The sequence below is a fragment of the Terrapene carolina genome, unplaced genomic scaffold (genome assembly GCF_002925995.2).
Source record: "Terrapene carolina triunguis isolate 2854851 unplaced genomic scaffold, T_m_triunguis-2.0 Scaffold31888, whole genome shotgun sequence".
In the NCBI taxonomy this organism is placed as follows: Eukaryota; Metazoa; Chordata; order Testudines; family Emydidae; genus Terrapene; species Terrapene triunguis.
Window position 1 is genome coordinate 88,904 of NW_020696239.1, and position 11,181 is coordinate 100,084.

Consider the following 11,181-nt stretch of genomic DNA (forward strand, 5'->3'; position numbering starts at 1 on the left):
GCCTGCACCCCTCACCCCCTCCTGCACACCCACCCCCTACCCCAGCCCGGAGCCTGCACCCAGCACCCAAACTCTATCCCAGAACCTGCACCCTGCACCCCTCCTGCACCCTAATCCCCAGCCCAGGACCTGCACCCCAGACCTCCTCCCCCCATCCAACCCCCCTCCCAGAGCCTTAGGCAGGTGCGGGGGGTGGGTTCTGGGCACCACCAAAATTTCTACAACCCTGCCACCCATGCGAGTGGATAAGGGTCAGGGCAGTCAGGGGACAGGTAGGGTCCTAGGGGCGGCAGTTAGGGTGCGGGGTTCTCAGCAGGGGGCAGTCAGGGGACAAGAAGCAGGGGGGGTTGGGGTTCTGAGGGCGGCAGTCAGGGGGTGGGAAGTGGGAGGGAGTGGATGGGGGCGGGGCGGGGCTTCCCCCCCAGTGTCCTCTTTTTTGATTGTGGAAATATGGTAACCCTAAGCTTCTCGCCCTGGGCAGCCCGGGTCCCTGGTGGGGCACTAGGCTGGACGGGGGCAGGGCGGGAGGGATGAGACCAGCTCTCTGGGCGGGGGGGGGGGGGGGGGGGGGGCAAGGCCCATGCTCTTACTCACATGCTTCGAGAGGTCAGGGCTTTTGGAATCCACGTCGTACCTGCAGGGGGGGAGGAAAAACCACATGACACATGGCCATAGCCCCCCCTCCGGCCGGGCCTGGCACTCCCCATCACCACCAGGCAGCTCCTGGGGCAGCGCACGGCCTCCTGCTTGGGGGCAGGGCCTTGAACCGGGGTCTCCCACGTCCCACGGGAGCACCCAGGCCCCTAGCAGTGGACTAGGCTGGGGAGTCGCTTTCCAGCGTCCAGGGCTGGGAGATCTGACCGTTCCCCCCCATGCACCAGGCCAGCGCACCACTGAGCTGTCACACAGGCCGTCACAACAGGCTCTCACTGAATGTGGATGGGATTTGAGCACCTGAGCAAAGCCCCAGCCAGGGTCTCTCGCTGTGCCCATGTGGGGTTGTTATTGTAGGGTCTTCCCTGAGCTGCAGCGTTTGCCATTTTCCCCTCAGAGCCTCCCATCCCCCCTGCTCTGCAGGGCCAGCCCCGGCACTCACAGGTCGAAGCGCAGGCTTTGTTTCTCTTCAAAGAAGTAGTCGAGGATGAACTTGCGCACGAAGTCAGGGTTCAGGGTGTTGTCGATGACCTCGGTCCTGCCAAACTGCAGGGCGAGAGAGATGCTAGTTAGCCGGGGTGGCGTCCTCGGGGCCCAGGAGCACTCAGGGAGCAGAGTCAGGGACCCCAGTTTTGGGCTTCAATGGGCACAGTTAGACTAAGCATAAGATTGAGAGCTGGCAGCTGCCCACCCCTCTGACCTTTCCCGGCCAGGAGAGGGGAGAACCCAGCGCGCCGGGAGACAGGGAGGGAGGAACAGAGACTGGGGGAAGAGAGACTCATCGAGGGGGCAGACACCTCTTGGTGTCTCCAGCTGCTAATTTCTGGCTCACGCCACAATGGTGCTGGCGCCGGCAGCTGGCCTGGCACAGAGCCCACATGGGGAGAGTTCAGGAGCCTCTGTGATTAAGCCCCAAGGCACATCAATTAAGCAGCTGTTAATTATACGTCATGTGTCCCCCGGAGCATAGAATAGCTGGGTGGACTCGCACACCTCTCCCGACAGCTGCAAATTCATGGCTTCTCGGGGCGAGACAAAGCCCAGAATAGGCATGGGGGCCGTGTGCGCATGCAGCTAGTACTAAGGGGGGTCCTGGCTGCGGGATCAGGGTCTGCACCGGGAGCCATTCCAGAGAGAATCCAGAGCCAGCAGCAGCATCAATGAAAGGGAAAATGACACCAGGGGCATGATCCTGGAACTGGCGAGAGATGCTGATGCCCCTCACTCCCGACCCGCAGCCCCCTGCTATACCAGCCCTAGGCTCCCCACACACACAGCTCTGCTGGTGCCCCTCACTCCTGACCTGCAGCCCCTGCTATCCCAGACCTGGGCTCCCCCCGCCCCCCAGCAGGGGTAAGAATTCAAGAGCTTCACATTCATGTCACGTGTGATCTAAACCGGAGTTCAGCTCTGCTCTCCAGTGGGGAGATGCCAGCAGCACATTGGCCCTACTCGGAAAAGAGGGGGAGGAACTCGGGGTTTTCTCAGGTACCCTGGGCATCGGGGCCCACCTGTGCATGTAGCAGCGTCCCGAGTGCACGCTGGGGACACAGTGCTTGTGTGTTCTGGGGGCACATGGAGACGTCAGGGATGCAGACTCTGCCCTTAGCAGCAGCATTGCACTTAGCGGCTGAGACTGAGACCAGGGTCCCATTGTGCTCGGGGCTGTACATACGCACACCAGAGAGCGTCCCTGCCCTGCAGAGCTGGCAGCACAAACTGACAAGACAGCAGGAGGGTGGGAAGGGAAGCAGAGACCCAGAGAGGGGAAATGACTTGACCAAGGTCCCGTAGCAGGTCATTAGCAGAGCCAGGAATGGATCCCACGGTGAATTCCTGGCCCTGATGAAGTCAATGGCAAACCTCTCCTTGATCCAGCAGAGCCAGGATTTCACCCCAAGGCTCTGGGCACCGAACCCAGCACTCTCTCACCCAGCCCCTGCTGTCTCCTGTTGGGGCAGTGGGGCTTCCCCCCTGGCCCAGCAGCCACATGAGTTGAGTGGCCAGAGCTGGCCCCTGGGCTTTCCTGTTTGATGCTGCCTATGGCAGGGACATCCAAGCCTGCTCGAGTGTTTCCTGGCACCCCTGGGGCTGCGGCAGGCACCAGTAAAGGTTAATGGGATTCCCACCCCGCCTGGTGCTCACACAGAGACTGTTTGCTGAGCCCACTCTTTAATATCCTGAAAGCTCTTGGCTAACAATGCAGTAACCCGCCCTGCCCCGCTCCCAGCCGGTACATTGGTCCCCAGCCTCTGGCGGCGGCGCTGAGACCTTTGAGGCATTTGAACAGGGTGAAGGCTGCTCCAGCGAATCCCTGATGTGCAAACAAGACGATTCCATCTGCAAATCCTGGAGCGGGGGCAGGGGGGGTGTGTCAAATGACAATGCGAATATCCCAATTCCTGAGCACAATACACATGCTGGGCTAGATCCGGAGCTGGTGTAAACTGGCAAAGCTCCATCACATTCCATAGCGCTGTGTCCATTTACACCCGTCAGGGGCCTGGGCTATAGATCAGAACCCTCACAGCCCCCTCCCCTGCGGGCACAGGCAGCTGCAGTATCACTAACCCAGCCTTACTGATGGAGAAACTGAGGCACAGAAAGGGAAAGTGATTTGTCCAGGGTCACCCAGTGAGTTGGGGGAGAGTGGGGAAAGGACCTGGGGTGCTGAGATCTGGCAGTGATGGGTTGAATAGAAATACCATAGATGGATGGATGGATGGATGGATATTAAAAACACCTGTGAGTATGTAAATGAATTGTGTAAATCTAGCTTCCCCTGTTTCCAAGGCTTCCCTGCTTTCTGCATTTCTCCCCAAGGGACTGATCAGTTTCATGCTTTTTCTTTAGTCAGTTTCACTTGCGGGTTCTCCTCCCTGGTGCAGGAACACTGGGCCAGACCCTCCCCGAGTGTAAATCCCCCTGCCCCTGTCCCAGAAAATGCAGCAATGTCAATTTACCCCAGCTGAGGATCGGGTCAGCCTCACTGGCAGGGGTGAGCGGGGGTCAGCTCCCCGCCAGTCCCTGCATTGACCAAGAACCATCACGGCTCCATGACAGCTGCCTGGGGATAGGTGAGGTCAGAGGATAGGAAATAACTGGTACCACTGGGGATAACTGATAGTTGTATGATGGTGACCCCTGACAATTACCCTCCCAGTGGGCCAGTGATGCTGGTAGCCTCCGATGGGGAATATGAGGCAGAGAAATGAGTGACCCATTCAAGAGTCACGACTGCTAAGGCAACAAGGGGTCATTCTGCCCACTTAGTCTGACCGCATCCAGGGATTCCTGAAGCCAGCCCATAGCTGACAGTTGAGCTAGCGCGTATCCAGTCAGTGCTGGGGCCACGGTTAGCTCTCACCTCAGACCCATGGCCTCTGCCTGTGCACCTGCCACTGCTCTCACTGGCTGGCCAGGGACCTGAGCCAAACCCCAGGGAAGTCAGTGGAAAGTCTCCCCAGTCCAGATCCTCAAAGGCTCCTATGTTCCACTGAAGTCAATGGGAGTTACGGGCCCAAGTGCTTTTGAGGAGCTGGCCCTGCTGGCTCCACTGGGTGCTAGGGACCAAGCCAGGGATCGTTCCAAGGAGAGGGACCAGTGGACTCGCTGTTAAATGAAGAACAGTTTCAACACCTCATTGACTGTCCCAGCACCTTCTCCGCTCAGCTGGCACAATCTGCTGCTGATGGGGCCTTAACAAGCCAGCCAATTGTCTCAGACAAGGCTCCGAAATTACCTTTCCTCCCACCGAAGTGTGTCACCTGCACGCAGCTGTCGCTTGACTCAGCTATTGAGGCCAGGTCTGCAGGGTTTGCGCTAACTGGGCCTCCGAGCCACCTGGGACGGCCGGAGCCGAATCCGGGCTCCAGGCGTGCGGTGGGAACGGAGAGGCAGATGCCGGGTGCCGCACCTAGGGAGGCCCAGCTGTTCCTGGAGCCTGGAGGAGGGGGTCAGCGTTCACTTTCCTAAGCTAAGGAGGGTTGGACCTGGCTGGAATGTGGATGGGAGACTTCCCAGGAAGACACAGAGCAATGCAGCCAAGCAGACCGAATACTCTAGCCTAGAGCAGGACTCAGTGGCTGAGGCTGGGCTGGCCTTTCCCACGCTGAGGGCCTCATGCCCTGATCGAACCTCCAACGGCCCCAGAATCTGTGAACGCGATGCGGGGCCACCTCGGCCTGGTAAAGGGAAGCGCACACCTGGATCTAGGGCAGGGTGAAATTTTAGCTTCTGCCAAGGAGCCCCTAGGGGTGGCACTACTCAGGGGTGGGGGAACCAGCTGGCCAGCGTCTGATTTTCAGAGGTGCTGAGAACCTGCAACTTCCAGTGGAATCTGGGGGCTCAACACAGCAGGAATTCTGGCCTCAAGGTGGTGCTGGGTGCCTTGGGAGTCGGTCAGGGGGCTCTTCCGCCCATGCCCATGGCCTCAGCATGGCGGGGCCCAGCCCAGGGACAGCTCTGCCTCTGCTGTGAGCACTGGCTAGGTGTCTAGGCGAACCAGCCCCTTTAGAGCCACCCGGGAGCCCTGGGAGGGGCCGTTTAGGCATACAGGGGCGTGGGCAGTGTCATGGGCAGAGGAGAGCCTTGGCTCTGGGCCAGCTCCACCCATCTGACCTCCTATGCCCCGACTGGAAAATGGGGGGTATTTTCTGTGAAAAATTCTTGAAAGAAATCAGGACATTTTCATTAAAAGCCACGTTCTGTCTGGCCCACGTGCGAGGCCACTTGCACACGCAAGCACTGCTCGGGCACACGCGAGTGCACACAGCCACTTGGCAAACCTCTCGCAGGAAAACCAAGTGTTCTGATCTTAAAAGCCCAGTCTCCAGTCAGCCCATCTTCCCAGCCTCCCCTGGCTGGGAGCCACACAGCTACTGCCCTCTCGCCCTGCCCGCGTCTTGCTAATGCGCTCGCCCCAGGTCCAGCTGAAGTGCTTTTAAGGTTCTGGCACTGATGCGGTGCGGCTTTGCCAGGCATCCCTCCGGTTGCTGCTGAGCCTTGGGACCCTGCCAGACCCACCCTGGCGAGCCGAGGGGGAGTGGGACCAAACGAGCAGACTCCTTCCAGCCCAAGCAGAAGGACTGTGGCACGAAGGGCCCAATCCTGCCCCGGCCATACAGCTGCAGCTTCCCCTGGAGCTGTACGCACGTCTCTGAGCCCTGCACTGCACTGTGCCCACCCAGTCCGTTCACCCCGCGGAGGCAGCGTTGTCCAGTGGTTATAGCACAGGGCTGCAGGTCAAGAGACTTGGCTCCGTTCCCAGCTTCTTCACTGACTGGCTGTGTGACCTTGAGTGAATCCCAGCCCCGGTTGGTGCCTCAGTTTCCCCATCTGCACTAGCCCATCCATGAGGTCAGCCCCCCACTGCTCCAGGAGAAACTGCTCTGAACAGGCAAAGCCCTGTGTAACTGCAATAGAAATACTAATGGCTCTTGCTCCAGGAGCAGAGATCCAGGGCACGGGGCGGGGGGGGGGAGGAAAATACCTTGGCGTCATTGCCAAGGGGCACACGTAGCCAGGCCAGCACTGCTCAAGGCAGATGGAGCCCACCCCAGTGCTGGGCTGCCAGGGATTGACCCTGGGGCCATGTGAGGTGCAGAACCCCCCACTCCCCCCTGAGCGCAGCAGCATTATCTTTGGAGCGTGGCTGCCAGCGCTGGTGTGACCTGTTTCTAATCACAGCAGCAGCCTTTCCATCACCTTCCACACCTGGGGCCACAGCTTCCTTCCCAGGCAAAGGGGGCGTCTCTCTTGAGGGCAAGTGCACAGTTCAGGCTGAAGCAGATGGGAGCGGGCTGTTCCCACTGCTCCAAGCACGTGTAGCAGACACCCAGCTGCGAGCCCCGCTGCCATTGTGCTGGGGGCAGAGACAAGCCCAGGAGAGCAAAGCCCCCAACAGAAACCCAGACACTCCTAGATTCCCAAGGCCAGAAGGCACCACTGTGATCGTCCAGTCTGAGCTCCTGCTTAGCACAGGCCAGCGCCCCGCCGCCAGCGACTCCTGCATTGAGCCCAGAACTTCTGCGTAAACCAGGGCAAATCCATTAGAAAGAGCCTATGGGAGCTATTCCAGAACAGGTTACTCCACACTAGCCATGCTGGTCGATTTCCCCATGTCGACATGGCCTCGGGAATCTTCTCCCTACGTAGGTGCTCAGAGGCCATGATCCAGTCTCTGCTCACACCGACCTCCTGGCCAAGTTGGGGGGGGGTCCCTTTTATAGGCATGTCCTATAGAACTGAACAGGAAGTGAAACCCTTTCTCCAGAGTTTAGGAGCCATCCTACAGATGCGAGTAGCCAATTCCATACCTGATGCTGAACTTTATAGGGTCTTTCCAAAACCCGAGAGCCGGATCACTTCTCTATAGGCGTATAAAATGACCTAGAGAACCGTACTGCCATAGGATTTTCCCCTAAGGACGATGGGCTATTTTAATGCGCTACTAGTGCTTCTAGTCTGTACTGAATGTTATTTGCTCTCTCGAGTGTAACTTACAACAGAGGCAAAAGCAGGAGGGTTTGATCACAGCTGAATTCCAGCAAGGCCCGATTCTGCGAGGTGCTGAGCTCAGTGGATGCTCAGCCCCTCAAGGGTCAGTAGCAGCTGTAATACCTATTTACTATTTGATGCCTCTTTTTCCCTTAGGGCCACAAGGTGGGCTCCATGGGCAGCTTTGCCTGGGCCTGATCCAAGTCCCACTGGAGCAACGGGGTGCCATCAGGAGCAGGATTGGGATGTTTGGGCGAGGAGCCTGAACCCGCTGCAGAGGGAGCATCCAGCTGCTGTGACGGATTATTCCGTACCCCTGTACAATTGTAACGCAAGGGCTAGCTCCCCCGCTGGTGCTGCTCCCCCCTTATTTGCATAAGTAATTGCTAGCCTGTTAATGACTCATTGGGGATGCTGCACACCATACAGCAGCACCAAGGAGCTGGATTGCACGGGAAACCTCAGCACGATCGCTTCAATACAGACAGATCCAAATGGGCTGTGTCTGATCCTGCAGGAGGCTGACCCTCCTCTGCATTCACTGAGAGCCCTCAGCACCTGGTTATTCCTCTCATGCCAACGTAACTGGTGTCAAGGGCCCAGGTCCTCAAAGGATCCCATTGGAAGTTAGGTGCCTTGGAGGATCTGGGCCGAGGTATCGCTTATTTCCTTTCCTGTGCAGGAAGAGCTGAACCATTTATACCAGTCTACCTGCATCCACACTAGGGGGCGCTGTGCTGCTGTGACTCTGGAAGTTCAGCTGACGTGGTCCCCATTTGGGATGGAGGTCTGCGCCCAGTCTGCAGGGTGAGACCCTGTACAACATCCCGCCCTTTGCATCGGTTAGTGGAGCACTTCGCAGCGGGTACCACGCAGGAATCCGTTACACCTCATCATTCCCCTAGGACCTGGGGGATTCACAGATCGTGTGACCAGCCCCTCTGATCTCCTGCATCACACAGGGGATTCCTGCATCCAGCTCAGAGCCTGCAGCTGAGCCAGAGCAGAGCTTTGAGAAAGAGACACCTGACCTCAATTTAAAAATCTCACATGGTGACCACCCCCGCCCCCCATTGATAAGTTGATCCAACCATTAATCACCCTCACCATCAAAATTGTGCTCCTTATTTCTAGTCAAACATGTCTAGCTTCTGCTTCCAGCCGTCGGATCTCATTACTCCTTGGCGGGCGAGCTGGTAATGTAATAATGCCAGCACAGTGCTGGTACGCTTGTCCTTCACAGGGGTAAACTGTAGCAAAGGGCCTTGACTCCAGTGCAAGGCAGAGACTGATCTAAGAGACGCCCGCCCCAGCTCCAGCCATGTGCTGTGAGCACTGATCACTACTCTCCGCGCCTGGCGGGGCGGAGCGCAGCGAGAGCCGATGGACTGGGAGAGGCGACCCACAGTCACGGCTGGTTTGGAAGAACATTAACGGCAGCGTTAGTTCTCAAACCAGCCTGAATGACACTGGAAAGAAAAATTAGATCTCTTCCCCCAGAAAAACAGCCTTTCTCCCAGACAGCTTTGTTAACCCTTCCTAGGCGCTTTGTTTATTATTCCTCGCACCTTCTACACAACTCCCCAGCCCTGGGCTCCAGGGGCAGGTTTGAAAAGGGATTTAGGTGCCTAACAAAGAGAGAGGTGCGCAGTGGGATCGTCAAAATGCCAGGTCACCGACAGAGCATCTGAGCCCGTCTGCAGGCAAAAGCAAGGAGCTGTTTGCTCGAGGTCTCTGCTCCCATCTCACGCAGGCAGTGGGCTGGGCACGGCCCATACAGACCCAGGCCAAAGAGAGAACTGGTGACCACCCAGTGGCCTTGGAGGACAAGAAGACAGGCTGGAAATCCAGAGGGGAACAGCCACCTCCGACCAGTGGAGCTGCACAGGGCGGAAACTGGAAAATGAAGTGTTTACTCCCCTGTTCAGTGTGAGGAAAATGCAGACAAGGGGCTTCCTTCCTCGGCCATCGACAGCCAGGCAGGGCAATGGAAGACACAGCACAGTTCTCCCAATGATCAGCGGCAACCTGCCACCCAAAGAGAGAGCACCAGGGATTTCCTGTCAGGAACCCACGGCCACCTAGCACTGCCACAGCACCCAGATTCCCTCTCCCCAAAGAGCACAGGCCCCTCCTACTTAGGCTAAAGGAGAATCTCCATTCATTTTTTTCAGTGTAGGGGTTATGACACCCAACCGAGAAGAGCTGATTCCACCCCTAGAGGGCAGTGTGATATACATACTCTCCAGTTCTTTACACTATTTAAGTTTTGCCAACACTTGTGTCCCTTGTCCTACCAATAACATGTATTGAATTGCATCAGAGAAATAAATATACATGTTGCTTCTACACGATGTCTTCTTCTAGAACTCAGTACAGCCAGGTAATGACTAATTTCATGATAGCGGCTTTTATTCTTTCACTGCATTCTCATTGCTGTTCTCGCTATCAGCCAAGGAGCCTTGGTATTTATCAGAAATATTTATACTCTCTTGATTGAAGATGCCAAACACAATATCCAATTAAGGCTCATTTTCGGGGAATTGGAAGCGCTTGCCAGCCAATTTGAACTTTATCAGCTGACTCATTCTCCAGAGAAGTCTGTTCTGTTTTTGGAATGACACAGAGCGCCCTCTAGTGGTTACCACTGACGTGAGCCAGCAGCTTACCTGAGACCAGGGGGTGGTGTTGACCAAGTGCCTGCTTTGCACAGCCAAGGTCATGAGTTCGAGCCCTGGTAAAGGGAAGCAGTGAGGTGTAGTGGTTAGGGCACAGCCCAAACAGACAGGAAATGCTGGGCATGTTCCTGACCTGCTGTGTAACCATAGCTCCTCGCTATGCTTCAGGCTGTACATGGGGGATAACGCCATTACCCACCAGCATGGGGCGCTCTAGGCCTGACTGACCACAGCAAGCACCACTGAGAACGTTACAAGTGTCACAACTCGAGTCACCAGTGCTGAGAGGTGCAGTGGGCAGGGCCTGGTCTAGTGACCCAGGAGTCCTGGATTCTATTCCTGGCACTCACTGATCTGCTACAGGACCTTAAGCAAGATGAAGAGGACGCATCACTGATACAGAACGAGCTGGATTGCTTGGTAAGTTGGGTGCAAGCAAACCATATGCGCTTTACTATGGTCAAATGTAAATGCATCCATCTAGGAACAAAGAATGTCGGCCATAATTACAGGATGGGGAACTCTGTCCTGGGAGGCAGAGACTCAAACAGATTTGGGGGTGGGTGGGGATCAACAATCAGCTGAACAGGAGCCCCCAATGTGACCCTGTAGCCAAAAAGGCTAATGCAATCCCGGGATCCATAAACAGGGGAATCTCGAGTAGGAGCAGAGAGTTGATTCTCCCTCTGTATTTGGCACTGGTTGGACCACTGCTGGGATCCTGTGTCCAGGTCTGGTGCCCACAATTCCAGAAGGATGTTGATAAATTGGGGAGGGGTCAGAGAAGAGTCATGAGAATGATTAAGAGATTAGAAAACCTGCCTGAGAGTGATCGATTCATGTAGCTCAATCTATTTAGCTTAACAAGGAGAAGCTTATGGGGTGACTTGATCACAGCCTGTAGGTACCTACAAGGGGAACAAATATTTGATAATGAGCTCTTCAGTCTAGCAGAGAAAGGTCTAACACGCGCCAATGGCTGGACATTGAAGCTAGACAATTCAGACAGGAAATAAGGGGTGATTTTTTCACAGGGAGGGTAATTAAGCCCTGGAACAATTTTCCAAGGGCCACGGTGGAGTCTGTGTCATGGACAATTTGTAAATCCAGCCGGACTGTATTTCTAAACACAGGGCTGGCTTTATGACCCGCGGGGCCCGATTCCAATACCTGGCGGCTGGTGAAGAGATGGATGGATGGGAAGGTATGTACAAGAAGAGATGATTGATGCATGGGAAGATGGATGGATGGATGGTGAAGAGATGGAGAGGTGGGAGGGTGCATACAGGGATGGATGGTGAAGAGATGGACAGGTGGGAGGGTGTGTACAGGAAGAGATGGATGGAGAAAT

General features: G+C 56.3%; 1 protein-coding gene across 1 annotated transcript in view; it reads right to left on the reverse strand.

Moving 5' to 3' along the window:
- Positions 1-11,181, reverse strand: part of LOC112126030 (copine-5) — a 130,773-nt gene that overhangs the window by 88,171 nt on the left and 31,421 nt on the right. The window contains exons 4-5 of the mRNA XM_026663009.1: positions 1,097-1,200; positions 595-634 (exon numbers count right to left, since the gene is read on the reverse strand). Of these exons, the coding sequence (XP_026518794.1) occupies positions 595-634; positions 1,097-1,200 (144 nt within the window). The remainder of the gene's footprint in view (positions 1-594; positions 635-1,096; positions 1,201-11,181) is intronic.